We start from the raw sequence: 17,801 nt of genomic DNA on the forward strand, positions 1-17,801 counted from the left end.
AAGAAAGCCTACCATAAATTAGTCCCCCAACAAGGCAATATTCCATAAATTAGTTGAGATATAGAGGGAGTCAAATCATTCTTGATCATAGTTGGGCCAAACCAACCGGTGGGTCCTTGCTTGAGCAGATCCCAAGCCGAGTGAGTCAATGCTTGAACCTATGGTTGGGACTGTAGGTAAAATCCGTCCGTTTTTGAGTTTGGGTTAATTTGCACTCATAGCACATATTAGATCAAAAACCAGGTCAGAGAAGACCGATCTACGAGAGAGTTACCTACCTTGACCTTCAGGTTTAGAAGTGTTAGAGTGAGAGCTTCTATCAAGGCCAGGTTAGACCAGTCAGCTCATCTTGCTAAGGATGTTGACAATGAGGCGAGGCTTAATGTAATTGAGTGAGAATGATAGGGAGAGGGGCTAAGAAGTTCAGTGAATAAAGACAATTAATATATGGGGGATAAATTCCCCTTCCTTTCCTAGAAGAGTTACGAGTTTTGACTTTTTTTAGCTGATGATCTTCTCTATTAAGAATGAGACACAACTGGCTATCCCTCACATAGGGGTTCAATTCTTCCGTAATTGTATAAGTATGGATTGATCCTGTGAGACAGACAGTTTCATGAGATCTTTCAGAATCCCATCAGAGTGAAAAGCAAGGGAATAATTAGACTTGGTTAGGGGCTATGTTGTGCTTGACCTAGTTTCAGCCGCTCCCCTTCCCACTCCACCGTGCTGTCCCAGAACGATGTTTTTGTAGCAAGAAAGGTCAGAGCCAACTTCTAGATCTGTTGAAGGATCCGTTTCATAGGTAAAGTCAACGTACGTAGCAGTTATCAGGCTAATATCAGGGTAGGAGTGAACAATAAAGATAAAGCAATGAACTTATTAAAGAAAGAGAGAAATAAATCTGAGAGTTTCATTCTCAATTGAAAACAACTAGAAAGAAATCAAGATCAAGCTTATTAAAAAACATGAAAGTAGAGAAAGTAGTTATAAGTTTAGATTTCTTCGAATGAGATCTTGAATGATCTCTGAATTCTCTCTTGATCTCTCTTCTTAGCAGCTCTTCTTCCCTTGTTCATTGATCGTTCATATCCTATTATTAGTTAGGAAGGCTTGAGTTTACGAACACATCAAGCTTATTAGTTAGGAAGGTTTGAGTACAGTACTATTAGACTTTGAGTATTTTGATTTGTTATGAGGGTATACTGAATTTGGAAAGGTCACAAGCTCGGAAGCTAGGGCATGAGAATCAGAATAAGCAGCGGACCTTCGCCTGACCCAACAAAAGAAGGGAAAAGGGATCGACTTCTCTCCTTGTAGGTCGAGCCTATATGATATCCTCAAGATAACTACGATAGCAGCAACCACTACCTCTTGTTATTCCCTTTATTCTGCTCTCATAATTATGAAATTCCTTTTCCTTGAAGTAGGTTTTGACACGACTACTACTGATTATAAGGAATCTGATAAGAACATCGATCAGTCTCATTGATAAGGACATGACTTACTTTTTTATTGAGGGCTTTGACCCTCCGAGTAATATTCAGAAAAGAGGAAAGCCTATTATAGAGTTCGAGGACTTTCCCAACTCAAGAGACCTTTCAAAAGAGTAGAAGGACTTAGCAGACTAAGAATTCTCGAAGATGCTTGCTTGATGAGCAAAAAAGCTGATTGGCCCATTACATTCAATGTTGATGTCTAGTGCATGTGGAAGTCAAGTCTAAGATATCTCTTTCTTTTGGCTGTAGGGGAATTTTTGTAAGCAAGAGAATGAAAATAGGAGACCTAGTTCACTCGAAGGATAGGCTTTACTGAAAGGCAAGGAGTTGAGATAAGAAAAAAGACCTATAAGGAGCAAGGTTTCTGTTTTAATCTTTTAGAAATCCTATTTTTTGACTATGCGAGAGAGAGATTTGACCACAAAACCCATTAAAAGAAATGCTCCTTCTCCGTCCTTCTATGGGAAAATAGCATTTCTCTAACGAGGAATCCTTATGATCATTTGCTTAAGATAAAATAGCACTTCCTCTGCCTCATCCTAACCTTGTGGTGGGAGAAGGAGAACTGTTCCCAGTATGCCTTCCCCAAAGGAAGGAGGTTTCGGAAGCATTCGACTAGGCTCTAGAATGATTTAGCCTTTACCTTTAGGCCCAATATCAGGTTCAAAATCAAATATTTCTTTGTTGCACTCCTATAGTGAGGAGTCTTGATTCGTTTTATTTTCTTTCCTTCTATCATATTACATTAAGCCTCTCTTTTTTTGTCAAGCTGCTTCGCACCTTTAAGTCTCACCTTTGTTCATTGATTCAGTCTCGTGTCCTCTTTAGTTTAATTTGGAGACCTCTGGACTTGTTAATGGAACTAATTATAGTAGATGAAGGACTTGTTCATTCTACCATCTTAATCTCTTTTTGCAGGACTTGTGAAATGGAATTGATTTACATTTTCTTATTAGCTCAAATTCAGAAAATGCAAGGTAGAATCAGGAAAGAGGAGAATCTCTGTATTTTAGATCAGATTAATGGGTGATCTAAATCCTTTCTTTTATCAATCAATTTGTCTCATTCCTCTTTTTGAAAGAGAATAGTTATCTAGCAGATCAAAACTAAGTGCTCTCGAGTGATTACCTTAAAGAGGGGCTCCTCAATAAAGCCTTTTCTCTTTTTCATGCATATGGGGAAAGATCTTATTCACGAGCAGCTGAGCTCATAATCTACTACAGGTTTTTCCGATCATACTCCCATAGATCTCATTTCAGATCTTAGGTGGTGGGCTTCTCTAGTAACTGGGACCTTTAAGAAAAGACAAGAAGAAGTTTGCCTAGGGTTCTGATTCTTTTCCAGAATTGCTATAAGCCTATCTATTATTCTCTTTTCTTATAGCATTAGAGATACCCAACAACATCCAAGTTTCTCTAACCTATTTTCAGTCCAATGGTAATCTTTGGGTCTTGCTGACTCTTCCTCGAGATCTGGATGCTACCTTACTTCATCTATAGCAGATGAATGACTCTTTAGTAGTCGAGTGTGGCATCCTAGTCAACAGGAAGAGAGTCGATGATTTCTTCTTTTCTGATATAGAAAATATAGTGGGAACAGTAAAAAGAGAAAGATTATAAAAGGGGTGCCTAACAGCGTAGTGGGCGTCTAGCTTCCTCAAACTCTCCCTTGAGTGCTTTCATTGTGCACAATCCCTACGTATGGTCGAGCCGCTCCGTGGGCTTCAAGGGATGCCTTGTGTGCTCCTTCTACCCCAACTAAGGCATCCTTATCTTGCTTTTGCTATCGAGCTATCATCCTCTTTTCTTTATCTACTTCCTATTGGTCTGACTTTTCACATGAATCTCAATCATTCTATTATTAGACTGCTACTTTGAATGCAAAAGGAAGTGGGAACGTCAAATCAACCATTTGGAATATTGCTCAAAGGGGTTTTGACTCTAAAGGAGACTCAATGAACAAGGGCTTGAATCTAATTAGTAAATTTGGAAGATAGAGATCAAGAGAATAGTTATGACTTTCTCATCGTAGATAAAAGAAAGTCAATGAACAAAGGCATAAAAAAAGAAGCTTGCTTTTCAAATGAAAGAAGAAGAATCTCTTTCTAAACTGAAAGAGTTTGAATGCTGACTTTATTATTATGAAGAAGGAGAAAGGGGAAAGGGGGGGCTAGCTTGCTTCCACTGGTGGTTGGAGAAGAAAGGAAAGGTAGCCGGGGAATCCTTCCTTCTTCTTCTTGAGGAGACTGGTTTTCTTCCTTTCCCTCTATCCTAAACTAGAACTGGGACTTTGTGAACTTCTCGCGAGTGGGTCATTGATCATTCCTCTCTCAAAATTAGAGATTGAAGAGAAAGTCTTGAGGACATAGTAGTCGAGTGTGAACCCTCATTCAGAGAAGGCTGAACATTTTTAAAACCTACTAAAATGATATAAGGAGAGGCGTCAAGGGAAGGGACCACCTACTTAAAGGAATAAGACGAGAGAAGTCCGAAGGAGCCACGATCAATGTAGAAAAGGAATAAAGAAGCGATAGGAATTGATTCTTTTTCAAGATCTCACCAATCTTCAAGATCTATCACCTATTGGGAATCCACGGGAGAATGTGAAAGGTAGATAAAGAGAAGTTATTTGAAACTAGAAAACCTAGGGGGCACGAGAGCTAGTTTGCAATTATGGAGAAGACACCTGCCATTCATTGACCAACTAAGGTCCAATTATCGGATGTTCCCTATGAGGAAGAGATTTGCTACAATCTCATTAAGGATAAAATAGACTAGCTCCCATCGATCAATTAAGACTAGCTTTCGTGCCCCCTATTCATATACAATCTCATTCCACTCCTCAGTGGTCTGAGACATCTCTCTTTCAAGGAGGAAGCAGGGATTCGACTTCCCCAAGGGTAGGGTACTACGAAAGAAAGTTTCTTATCCATGATCAACTGTTATTTGTCGCTGTCTCTTCAATTACATCAAGCCTAGTCTGCAACATTTGAGGCTTCTTCTGTCTCTTCCAAGTCTGTCAAGAGAATTCTCACTTTTGATTGATTGTAGGAAAAAAAAAGCCCTTTCTACCTCTTTACCTCACTCAATCTGATTGGATAGCTACACCCTTTCTGTATGTTCTTGGTCGTATTCATATCGAGTCAAATAGTTGTAATCGATCAAATTCATAGTGATAGTTTTAGGCTAGTTTTAACCTAGCCTTTCTTGGTCGCATGAATATGGAAGACTAACCTCACTCGTTGACTCTTCTTGTCTTCCTATTATGGGCTTTTCCAACTTAGCACCCTAGAAATAGCTTCTAACCCTATTTAGCTAACGATTTTGCTTTTCGAAATTGTATAATAATAGCTTGACTCAAGAGAGATCTGACTCCCCCTACTCCGTCTGATGTGACCTCTTCCTACATAGTTGTGATACCTTCCAACGGATCCCGCAACTACTTCTGAGCTAGCTCTTCGATTTCCTATGCCGAGAGGATCAATGAACAAAGGTCGGGTAGGCTAGCTAGTCCCTTTCTCTTTCAGTTTCACATGACAGATGTAACCCATACGCAAATTCTATCTATGGCTTAGTCCCGATCCCATAGGTCTGAAGAGGAAAGTGAAGTTTCTCCTGGACTGAAATTTCTTCTTTTTCACTATCTTGTCGTATATGAATCAAATTGGTAAAGTTCTCTATTTGAGTAGAATGGAAAAAGGTTCAGTGAATTAAAGAAAGCCTTTCATCTTAAAATTGTCTTTCTTCCTCTGCTATTGAACTAGATGCCTAAAAAAGCCCTAACCTCTATATCCCACTTCGCAGTTTTCCTCTCTAGGAGCTGAAATCCTCTCATCTAATATTCTATTAGTAGAAAGAAAGGTAGTCAAGAAGAGGCCCTCCTTAAGAAAAAGGAAGAAGAATTGCATTTGGATGGGCTATTAATTCCTCTATTTCTCCGCTGCTGAGTATTAAGAGTTCCCCCTCGCTTAATCGGCTAAGTCAGTGCCAAACCTTCCTATCTCTTCGACCTTAGTCGATCGACTCCTACGAAGCCTTGTTCATTGACTTTCCCTCTCCTTCTTAGTCTCGTTTTGCACTCCTTTGCTTCACATACTAATCTTTGGAAGACTCTTGAAATAAACCTACATAGTGGTCCCTTCTCAATTGAATCAAGCTTGAACCCCTTTAGGAATGCGAGTGAGTTTTGGCCATTTTCATCTTCAAATGACTATGGTAAGATGGGACTTTTCACCTCGATTGGGGTATGAGAGCTCTATATATGCAGAAAGGAGATTGATGACCTTCTAAAACGAGTTTCTATCTTGAAGAAAGGGTGGAAGAGTGGAGCTTTGCATTTTCTTAAGATGGGGAATTTGGTCTATGGCCTGCCTATGCCCTCTCCTAAACTAATATTCTTGGCAAAAGCCTACTTCGAAAAAGGAAATCCCCTACGTCTTCAGAACCAGGAACAATGAAATCCTCGGATCCACCGGGTCTGGTTTGGTAAAGGAGGAAATGGGAGAGAGGACTTTCCCCCTTTATAAGATGCCCCATCTTGTGGGCTTTCTCCTCTTGAAGAAGTAGAGAAAAGTAGCCCTTTTTTCTCTTTAGAAAGAAAGGAAGAAAGATTATTATCTCCACGGTGAAACCACAGTTGTTGCGACTCTTGCTAAAACAGAACTTCTTCATTCTATTAGATAATAAAGAATATGAAAAGAGTAAGCAGAATTTGAAGAATATCGAGAGGTGGAAGAGGGGGTGTAAACAACCCCCATATTTCATTGCATGAAAAGAATGGAAGGTCTAAGAGAAAGGGACGCCCGAGAATTCAATCTTTCGCTTGCTCCCATTACGCGGTGGCCTTTATTGTGATCTTGCTCCTTGATCGTATTCATTATTCACTTCCTTGATAGGCTTTTTTTAGACTGCTCTTTCGTATGGTCAACTCAACTATCCCCGCGGGTAGAACAAGGGGTTGATTCCATTTATCTTAAAATCTTTGGATTTCTTCTAGTTTAAGATTTCATTTAGGCTAGATCACATTCTTTTCTAAAGAAGACGAAGACTAACAGAGAATTTTCTTCTTCAACCAGAATTGGTAGAACTACCCTAGTCGGCCTTTTTTCTTGGGTGGGTCATGAAGAAGATTGAGGCGGCTATGCCACAGCTCGTGCAGTTTCTGTCACACCCCCTCCCGGACTACCTGCTACCTTAGACCGAAAGATGGCGTGAAGCCGACGTACAACGTTATTCTGTTCACGGCCTCTAGAGCGATTCTTAAAATCTTGACGGCTTGAAATATTTATCCCAGGCGTGAACCTCCGCTGCTCACGGCCTCTAAATCCACTAGCTGTTGAAGTCCCACGACTAAGCTCCACTGCCGATTTCTCTTCTGTTATACTCTGCTCCACACGAAGGGCAGTCTCCACTAACTGAGAGAAATTCGTCCACTTAGCAATGGCTGTAACTGGGGTACGTATTTCAAAACGCAACCCTCTTTCAAACCTTCGGCACCTGTCACTCTTAGAAGCTATAATAACGTCAGCATACCGTGAAAGCTCGGTATACTTCCTCTCATACTCAGCCACTGAAAGTGATCCTTGTTTCAACCCCAGAAATTCATCCCTCTTGGCTTCGCAGTATGTGCTGGGATAATACTTATCTTCGAATATGCCTCTAAAAGTCTGCCAATCTAAAGCACGTGCATCACTGCGTCTTGCTAATATAGATTTCCACCATTTTTCAGCCTCTTTTTGCAACAAAAATGTGGCCAATCTAACCTTTCGCTCCTCAGGACAATTCATCACATCAAAACACTTTTCAAGCATATTCAACCAGTTCTCTGCATCAGCTGGATCTGTGGAACCTTCAAACACTGTAGCCCCTAACTTCTTCAGCCGTTCAATTCCGTATGCCTTTTCTGGATCACTAGGCTCTGCTCTATCTGTCCTTCCTATTTCCTGTGTTGTTCTCGCAAACTGCTCGTTTCCTGCACCACCTCGAACTCCTAGGGTACTAGATTCCCCTACAGATGGACCTTGGGTAGGACCTTGCATCCCGTCCTGATTCTGCCGGCGTCGTCTACCAGTACGTGGTGGCATGACTCCTATAATATGTCAACACATTAGACATACTATAAATACTTAACTCAAATGCATGATACTAAATGTCTACTCACGTATTAATAATAATTGGACTCACTTCTACCCTTACCTAGACCATACTCCACTAGTTCCCTTTAAGCTAACTTGACGTTCAATTTTTTACTTTCCAGTTTCTTCTTAGAGCTAACCGCTCTACCTTAATTCCCATGGAGCAAACTGCTCTGATACCAAGTTGTCACACCCCCTCCCGGACTACCTGCTACCTTAGACCGAAAGATGGCGTGAAGCCGACGTACAACGTTATTCTGTACCTGTATCTGTCGACTCTGCTTAAAACTTTCATGTGATGAACTTGCCAATCTAGTATATAAACTATTGTACATGCCACAAAACACATTAGATCCTAGGCTAGTCAAACACAGCTAGTCAAACACATACATGAAGTGTACCTCAAAATTTACCAATTTCACGAGTAAACCTAAAGACACCTTAATCAAAATATAACCAACAAAATTTACACAACTACAGCTCCTAAAGCTTATACAAACTGTGGAGTATCTATAACATACAAGGGTGTGAATACATCACAACACAACAGACTTTATGCCCAACTCAAAACACGTACTGGCAATCGATAATGAAGCTTCCGCAGACTAAGGCAGTCTATCAGGCACCGGGAAGTCGATCTCTACCTGGAAAATGGGTAAAACATTTTGGAAAGGGTGAGCTATGGAGCTCAGTGAGTGACTCAGTTTAAAACTATGAATTTAAAGATAAGAGCACGTGAAAACTTTACACATATAAATCTATTTATACAAGTCGTAAATGTAAATGTGTAATAGTAAGAATAGCTTCCTTAAATACTCAGCATGTTCATCATTGAAATCTAGCAAGGCATATCAAGTATATCGAAGCATTTTAACTAACATGACGAATCTACGTTGTGTAGGGTACACCTAGTACAACAACGTTTACAAGCACTACGATGTAGTGGGGCCCACCCAGCACTCCCATCGTCTTTGTCGTAGTGGGGCCCGCCCAGCACTCACGACAGCATCGTTGTTACGGAGTACACTCAACGTCAACAACGAAATCTAACCAGTGTGCACACGGTAATCTCTAGCCTCAGGCTCAAGATCTCAGTCATGTAGTTAATGAAAATTTCATAAATCATCATAAAATATTAAAACATGCCTGCTTGTAAATTTTACACAAAGCTCGAACTTTACTCAGCTCTTTCGTGGAAAATTGTAGTTCTTAAAACAAAACTTCATACTAATTCATGCTTTGCTTAAAATATTGTGGTTTAAATACTTTCCAAACATTTAATATCTACGTGCTAGCATAAATTTCTTTAAGAAATCTGGTCTCCAAATGTATACTTGAAAATAGTCATGAAATTCAAATACCTTTCATGGCTTCGTAAATAAACATTTATCGCATTCAATCATAATAACAGTTATGGAAAATATTTCAAAGTTGGTTTTGTCACTCACAGTCTTGGGCTAGATCCTTGGTCTATAAGCTCGGTTTAATTCTTCTCGGCCTGCCAACAACCCAACCGAGTATTAAAACCTTAAACATTCTGGTTTCCTAAAGATATACATAACATGTCGCACCAAAGATGACGCTCGAAAACAAAGCTTAAGAAATAAAATCCTATTTCAACAATTCTCTAAAATTTCCAGATTTCTAACATAAACTTCAAAGAACTATAACTTTCTCAATACTTAACCAAAATGAGTGTTCTTTATATCAAACTCTTCATTTTGAGATCCTCTAAAACTTACCTGAAGACATATAAATCTGATTCCCCGTGCATAAACACATATAACCCTCAAAACAGAACCACTTCCAGAATCGCGCGCACACGACCTCTTTAACTTGTTCCTACAATTTAACCAATTTTTAGTCGTTTTTGGTTTACAATTTCTTCATGAAAGTTGTAGTAAATTGAATAATATTTCCAAAAATAGCAAATAGAAATTCTAACTCCACCGATACACTCTGAAATACAAGAAAAACCAGAGACCTCCTGATTTCGAGTGAAAACCAACTGCCCTGTTTTCTTCATCAAAAAGCACCAAATGAAAATCCGAATTTGCTCCAACGTTCTTCATAAAGTTTGTTTAAAAATGAGTTAACTTTCAGTAAATGTAAATCTCACCTCTTAATTCCTTTTGAAGAGTTCAAACCGAATTAAAAACCAGTGATGTGCAGAATGAACTAAAATTCAGCCATTGATACACTTTGCTTGAGTTCTCCTCCTCTTCTTCAACCTAAAAATTCTAGTAAAATTTCTCTTCTTCTTCCAAACTCTCTCTTAGAAGTTCTCTGCAAATTGAAGAAGGAAAAAGAACAAAAAAATAAAGGGAACTTGGATGTCTTCAAACTTGGCGGTGAAGGGAAGAGAAGAAGAAGAAGAAAAGAGAAAATGAAATTTTCTTCTCCTTTTCTTCTTTTTGTCCTTTCTTTTCTTTCTTTTCTTTAATTAATTTAATAAAACTATTTAATATATAAATATATATATTTATATTTACACTTAATTTCCATTTTTTTTCCACATTTAAAGAAATTAAACCAAGAAAATATCGGGTTTACAACTTACCTTCCCTTTAGAAAATTTCGTCCTCGAAATTTAGAATGTCCTTAACTGAAAAGTATCGGATAGCTCTTCTTCATCTGATATTCTGGTTCCCAAGTTGCCTCCTCCGCTCCATGATGTCTCCACAAAACTTTTATGAGTGGAATCGTGTTGTTTCTCAAAACTTGTTCCTTTCTGTCGAGAATCTGAACTGGTTCTTCAACATAACTCAAATCTTCTTTTAATTCAACTGGTTGATCTTGCAACACATGCGATGGATCTGGTATATATTTTCTTAACATGGATACATGGAAAACATCATGTATTCGTGCAAGTTCTATTGGCAACTCAAGTCTATACGCTGCTGGTCCCACTCGTTCCGTTATCTGATATGGCCCAATATATCTAGGACTTAACTTACCTTTTCTTCCGAAACGAATAACACCTCGCCATGGAGATAATTTCAAGAAAACTTGATCTCCAACTTGGAATTCTAGGTTTCTTCGTCGCTTATCCGCATAACTTTTCTGTCGATCTTGGGCTTTCCTCAGATTTTCTCTGATTAACTTAATATTGTTTGTCGTAATCTGAATCAACTCAGGACCTACTAACTTCCGCTCTCCCACTTCATTCCAGCACACAGGAGTTCTGCATGGTCTCCCGTATAAGGCTTCATATGGTGCCATACCGATACTAGACTGATAGTTATTATTATAAGCAAACTCCATAAGTGGCAAGTGGGTATCCCAACTTCCTTTAAGTTGTAGGACACATGCTCTCAACATGTCCTCTAAAGTTTGGATGGTCCTCTCGGACTGACCATCTGTTTGGGGATGAAATGATGTACTAAACTTTAGCCCTGTTCCTATTGCTTTCTGTAAACTAGGCCAAAATTTAGAAGTAAACCTCGGATCCCTATCTGAAACTATGGACAATGGTACTCCATACTGACTCACAATCTTATCAACATATAATCTCGCTAGCTGGTCTAACGTAGTTGTCATTTTAATCGGTATAAATCGTGTCGTCTTGGTGAGTCTGTCTACTATTACCCATATACCATCATGTCCACTGGATGTACGAGGTAATCCAAATAGAAAATCCATAGTAATATGCTCCCATTTCCACTCTGGCACTGGCAAAGGATTAAGAAATCCTCCTGGCCTCTGTCTTACTGGTTTAACCTGTTGACAAATCAAACATCTATCAACATATTCAGCTATCTCTTGCTTCATTCCAGACCACCAATAAGTCTTCTTTAAAGTTCTGTACATCTTGGTGCTACCTGGATGCATAACGTAAGCTGAACTGTGAGCTTCTTCTAGAATAGCATTCTTAAGCTCACTGATATTCGGAACACATAATCTTCCTTGTTTAACAATGGCTCCATCTGTTCTCAGCTCAAACTCCACCTCTAAGCCTTTCTTGGATTTCTCAAACTTCTTCTGTAAATTACTGTCTTCTGACTGTCTTCTTACAATCTCAGTTACTAGAGAAGACCGAACCTGAAATTGAGCTAAGAGACTTCCTGAATCCTCTGTAGTTACTACTGCCTTGGAACCTCTTAACTCATTCAACAAAGCTACTCGAATACCACACAAGGCACTCTTCGGAAGTCTTGACTTCCTACTTAATGCATCTGCTACTACGTTGGCCTTACCTGGATGATACTCTATAGTACAATCATAATCTTTAATCAGTTCTAGCCATCGCCTTTGTCTCAGATTTAGCTCTTTTTGATCAAAAATATACTTCAGACTTTTATGATCTGTGAAAATATGGCACTTTTCCCCGAACAAATAGTGTCTCCAGATTTTTAGTGCTAAAACAACTGCTGCTAGCTCAAGATCATGGGTAGGGTAATTACACTCATGCTCCTTCAACTGCCTTGAAGCATAAGCTATTACATTCCCATCTTGCATAAGCACACAACCTAATCCTAGCCTTGAAGCATCACAATAAATCACATAGTCCTTCCCTGTTACAGGAAGTGCCAAAATAGGTGCTGTAACTAGTCTTTTCTTCAATTCCTGAAAACTTTGCTCGCATTTATCTGACCACTCAAACTTAACATTCTTCCTTGTCAAAGCGGTCAAAGGCAATGCCAATCGAGAGAAATCCTCAATAAAACGCCTATAGTATCCTGCCAAACCCAGGAAACTACGTACTTCTGTCGCACTAATTGGTCTTTCCCAATTGACAACCGCTTCTACTTTTTGTGGATCGACACTAACTCCTTTTGCTGAAACTACATGCCCCAAAAATACTACCTGTTCCAACCAGAACTCACATTTGCTGAACTTAGCGTATAACTGTTTTTCACGTAGAGTCTGTAGAACAATCCTCAGATGTTCCTCATGAGATTCTCTGTCAACTGAGTAAACTAATATATCATCAATGAACACAATCACAAACTGATCTAAATACCGATGGAAGATCCTGTTCATGAGATCCATGAAAACCGCTGGCGCATTCGTTAAACCGAATGGCATAACTCGAAACTCATAATGCCCATACCTCGTTCTAAATGCTGTCTTAGCAATATCTGATTCTCTAACCTTCAACTGGTGGTATCCTGACCTTAAGTCAATCTTAGAGAACAACGTTGCTCCCCTTAGTTGATCAAATAAGTTATCGATGCGTGGTAAAGGATACTTGTTACGTATTGTAACCTTGTTTAACTGTCTATAGTCAATACATAATCTGAGGGTACCATCTTTCTTTTTCACAAAAAGCACTGGTGCTCCCCACGGCGAAACACTAGGCCTGATGTATCCCTTGTCAACTAGTTCCTGTAACTGCATCTTCAATTCTTTTAGCTCGCTTGGAGCCATTCTATACGGGGCCTGTGAAATAGGTGCTGTTCCTGGTAATAATTCAATGGTGAACTCAATCTCTCTATCAGGTGGCAAACCTGACAGATCATCTGGAAATACATCAAGAAACTCTTTCACCACAGGAACATCTTCTGGCTTTAGTTTTTCTCTCTGCACTACTACGATGTGTGCAAGAAACGCTGTGCAACCCTTCCTCAGTAATTTCTCAGCTTTCAAAACTGAGATTAGACTTCTAGAAACGGCCTTCCTCATACCTCTAAAAACCACTTCAGCAAAGCCTGGTTTTCTGAAAACCACTTCCTTCCTATGGCAATCCATAGATGCATAATGAGCAAATAAGAAATCCATTCCCAAAATTACATCTAACCTCTGCAACTCTAGTGGTAGCAAGTCCACTAGCAAACTGATACCTTCTACTAAAACTTCACAATTACGTAACACCTCATTAACAAGTAAAACGTCACCAAATGGAGTGTATATAGCTAACCCCTCAGATAAAGGCTCTAGCATCCTATTCAACTTAGTCAGAAATATACTAGAAACAAAGGAATGCGTAGCACCTGGATCAAATAAAACATCTGCAGGTACATTACAAATAAGAATCGTACCAGTAATAACGTCTGGTGCATCCTCTACTTCTTGTTGAGTCATAGCATAGACTTTTCCCTGTTGCCTCGGTCTTCCAACAACTCCCTTTTGCCTTGCACCACTGGTGCCCTCTGTTGGAACCACTGAAACTCTCGATTGCTCAATTGTCTGGGACCCAACTCCCTGATCTCTCTGAACTGTCATGTTCAACTGCGGACAATCTTTCTTGAAATGTCCTGGCTGTTCGCACTGATAACATACACCAGCACCTACCAAACACTGACCCCGATGGTTCCTGCCACAACTCGTGCATGGTATTCGCCTGACGGTACTAGGAATGGACTCCTGACCTGGTTGCGATCTTACTGTTGATCTAATGGGTTGACTAGGTATTCTCTGGCTCTGTCTCTGAAAAACACTACCATAACTCACGTTCCTCGATGCTTGGCCTCCAGAGCGATTCTTAAAATCTTGACGGCTTGAAATATTTATCCCAGGCGTGAACCTCCGCTGCTCACGGCCTCTAAATCCACTAGCTGTTGAAGTCCCACGACTAAGCTCCACTGCCGATTTCTCTTCTGTTATACTCTGCTCCACACGAAGGGCAGTCTCCACTAACTGAGAGAAATTCGTCCACTTAGCAATGGCTGTAACTGGGGTACGTATTTCAAAACGCAACCCTCTTTCAAACCTTCGGCACCTGTCACTCTTAGAAGCTATAATAACGTCAGCATACCGTGAAAGCTCGGTATACTTCCTCTCATACTCAGCCACTGAAAGTGATCCTTGTTTCAACCCCAGAAATTCATCCCTCTTGGCTTCGCAGTATGTGCTGGGATAATACTTATCTTCGAATATGCCTCTAAAAGTCTGCCAATCTAAAGCACGTGCATCACTGCGTCTTGCTAATATAGATTTCCACCATTTTTCAGCCTCTTTTTGCAACAAAAATGTGGCCAATCTAACCTTTCGCTCCTCAGGACAATTCATCACATCAAAACACTTTTCAAGCATATTCAACCAGTTCTCTGCATCAGCTGGATCTGTGGAACCTTCAAACACTGTAGCCCCTAACTTCTTCAGCCGTTCAATTCCGTATGCCTTTTCTGGATCACTAGGCTCTGCTCTATCTGTCCTTCCTATTTCCTGTGTTGTTCTCGCAAACTGCTCGTTTCCTGCACCACCTCGAACTCCTAGGGTACTAGATTCCCCTACAGATGGACCTTGGGTAGGACCTTGCATCCCGTCCTGATTCTGCCGGCGTCGTCTACCAGTACGTGGTGGCATGACTCCTATAATATGTCAACACATTAGACATACTATAAATACTTAACTCAAATGCATGATACTAAATGTCTACTCACGTATTAATAATAATTGGACTCACTTCTACCCTTACCTAGACCATACTCCACTAGTTCCCTTTAAGCTAACTTGACGTTCAATTTTTTACTTTCCAGTTTCTTCTTAGAGCTAACCGCTCTACCTTAATTCCCATGGAGCAAACTGCTCTGATACCAAGTTGTCACACCCCCTCCCGGACTACCTGCTACCTTAGACCGAAAGATGGCGTGAAGCCGACGTACAACGTTATTCTGTACCTGTATCTGTCGACTCTGCTTAAAACTTTCATGTGATGAACTTGCCAATCTAGTATATAAACTATTGTACATGCCACAAAACACATTAGATCCTAGGCTAGTCAAACACAGCTAGTCAAACACATACATGAAGTGTACCTCAAAATTTACCAATTTCACGAGTAAACCTAAAGACACCTTAATCAAAATATAACCAACAAAATTTACACAACTACAGCTCCTAAAGCTTATACAAACTGTGGAGTATCTATAACATACAAGGGTGTGAATACATCACAACACAACAGACTTTATGCCCAACTCAAAACACGTACTGGCAATCGATAATGAAGCTTCCGCAGACTAAGGCAGTCTATCAGGCACCGGGAAGTCGATCTCTACCTGGAAAATGGGTAAAACATTTTGGAAAGGGTGAGCTATGGAGCTCAGTGAGTGACTCAGTTTAAAACTATGAATTTAAAGATAAGAGCACGTGAAAACTTTACACATATAAATCTATTTATACAAGTCGTAAATGTAAATGTGTAATAGTAAGAATAGCTTCCTTAAATACTCAGCATGTTCATCATTGAAATCTAGCAAGGCATATCAAGTATATCGAAGCATTTTAACTAACATGACGAATCTACGTTGTGTAGGGTACACCTAGTACAACAACGTTTACAAGCACTACGATGTAGTGGGGCCCGCCCAGCACTCCCATCGTCTTTGTCGTAGTGGGGCCCGCCCAGCACTCACGACAGCATCGTTGTTACGGAGTACACTCAACGTCAACAACGAAATCTAACCAGTGTGCACACGGTAATCTCTAGCCTCAGGCTCAAGATCTCAGTCATGTAGTTAATGAAAATTTCATAAATCATCATAAAATATTAAAACATGCCTGCTTGTAAATTTTACACAAAGCTCGAACTTTACTCAGCTCTTTCGTGGAAAATTGTAGTTCTTAAAACAAAACTTCATACTAATTCATGCTTTGCTTAAAATATTGTGGTTTAAATACTTTCCAAACATTTAATATCTACGTGCTAGCATAAATTTCTTTAAGAAATCTGGTCTCCAAATGTATACTTGAAAATAGTCATGAAATTCAAATACCTTTCATGGCTTCGTAAATAAACATTTATCGCATTCAATCATAATAACAGTTATGGAAAATATTTCAAAGTTGGTTTTGTCACTCACAGTCTTGGGCTAGATCCTTGGTCTATAAGCTCGGTTTAATTCTTCTCGGCCTGCCAACAACCCAACCGAGTATTAAAACCTTAAACATTCTGGTTTCCTAAAGATATACATAACATGTCGCACCAAAGATGACGCTCGAAAACAAAGCTTAAGAAATAAAATCCTATTTCAACAATTCTCTAAAATTTCCAGATTTCTAACATAAACTTCAAAGAACTATAACTTTCTCAATACTTAACCAAAATGAGTGTTCTTTATATCAAACTCTTCATTTTGAGATCCTCTAAAACTTACCTGAAGACATATAAATCTGATTCCCCGTGCATAAACACATATAACCCTCAAAACAGAACCACTTCCAGAATCGCGCGCACACGACCTCTTTAACTTGTTCCTACAATTTAACCAATTTTTAGTCGTTTTTGGTTTACAATTTCTTCATGAAAGTTGTAGTAAATTGAATAATATTTCCAACAATACCAAATAGAAATTCTAACTCCACCGATACACTCTGAAATACAAGAAAAACCAGAGACCTCCTGATTTCGAGTGAAAACCAACTGCCCTGTTTTCTTCATCAAAAAGCACCAAATGAAAATCCGAATTTGCTCCAACGTTCTTCATAAAGTTTGTTTAAAAATGAGTTAACTTTCAGTAAATGTAAATCTCACCTCTTAATTCCTTTTGAAGAGTTCAAACCGAATTAAAAACCAGTGATGTGCAGAATGAACTAAAATTCAGCCATTGATACACTTTGCTTGAGTTCTCCTCCTCTTCTTCAACCTAAAAATTCTAGTAAAATTTCTCTTCTTCTTCCAAACTCTCTCTTAGAAGTTCTCTGCAAATTGAAGAAGGAAAAAGAACAAAAAAATAAAGGGAACTTGGATGTCTTCAAACTTGGCGGTGAAGGGAAGAGAAGAAGAAGAAGAAAAGAGAAAATGAAATTTTCTTCTCCTTTTCTTCTTTTTGTCCTTTCTTTTCTTTCTTTTCTTTAATTAATTTAATAAAACTATTTAATATATAAATATATATATTTATATTTACACTTAATTTCCATTTTTTTTCCACATTTAAAGAAATTAAACCAAGAAAATATCGGGTTTACAGTTTCAGAAGCCAGGTAATTGTAGAAAGCATGAGAAGAGGAGATTAAAATTCCTCAAAAGCCTACTAGGACCTGACTAATATTCCAAGGAAATCTCGATCGGTGAAGACACAACTTTTCTACCTTGTGTGAGCGATGAGTTGTATCATCTCAGTCCCAACTGTTTTTCTTGAAAGTAGTTGATAAGCTAGCAAATATTCCTAATGATAGAAGATGCTCCATCCTTTATGAAGTGAGAACTAGACTAAAGTGGAAGAGGTGGATGAGGCTCCGTAGGAGTTGAAACTATAAGGAAAGGGGCAACCAAGAGGCAAAAG

At 39.3% G+C, this 17,801-nt stretch overlaps 1 protein-coding gene across 1 annotated transcript; it reads right to left on the reverse strand.

The window, feature by feature from the left end:
* Positions 1 to 6,149: 6,149 nt before the first annotated feature.
* On the reverse strand, positions 6,150 to 8,342 carry LOC127148688 (uncharacterized). The gene is made up of 3 exons (XM_051082884.1): positions 8,210 to 8,342; positions 6,724 to 7,586; positions 6,150 to 6,170 (listed from the first exon to the last, which is right to left on the reverse strand). Exons 2-3 carry the CDS (start codon positions 7,579 to 7,581, stop codon positions 6,150 to 6,152), a joined length of 879 nt encoding a protein of 292 aa, XP_050938841.1. The 5' UTR covers positions 7,582 to 7,586; positions 8,210 to 8,342.
* Positions 8,343 to 17,801: the final 9,459 nt, after the last annotated feature.

The sequence above is a fragment of the Cucumis melo genome, chromosome 3 (genome assembly GCF_025177605.1).
Source record: "Cucumis melo cultivar AY chromosome 3, USDA_Cmelo_AY_1.0, whole genome shotgun sequence".
NCBI lineage: Eukaryota > Viridiplantae > Streptophyta > Magnoliopsida > Cucurbitales > Cucurbitaceae > Cucumis > Cucumis melo.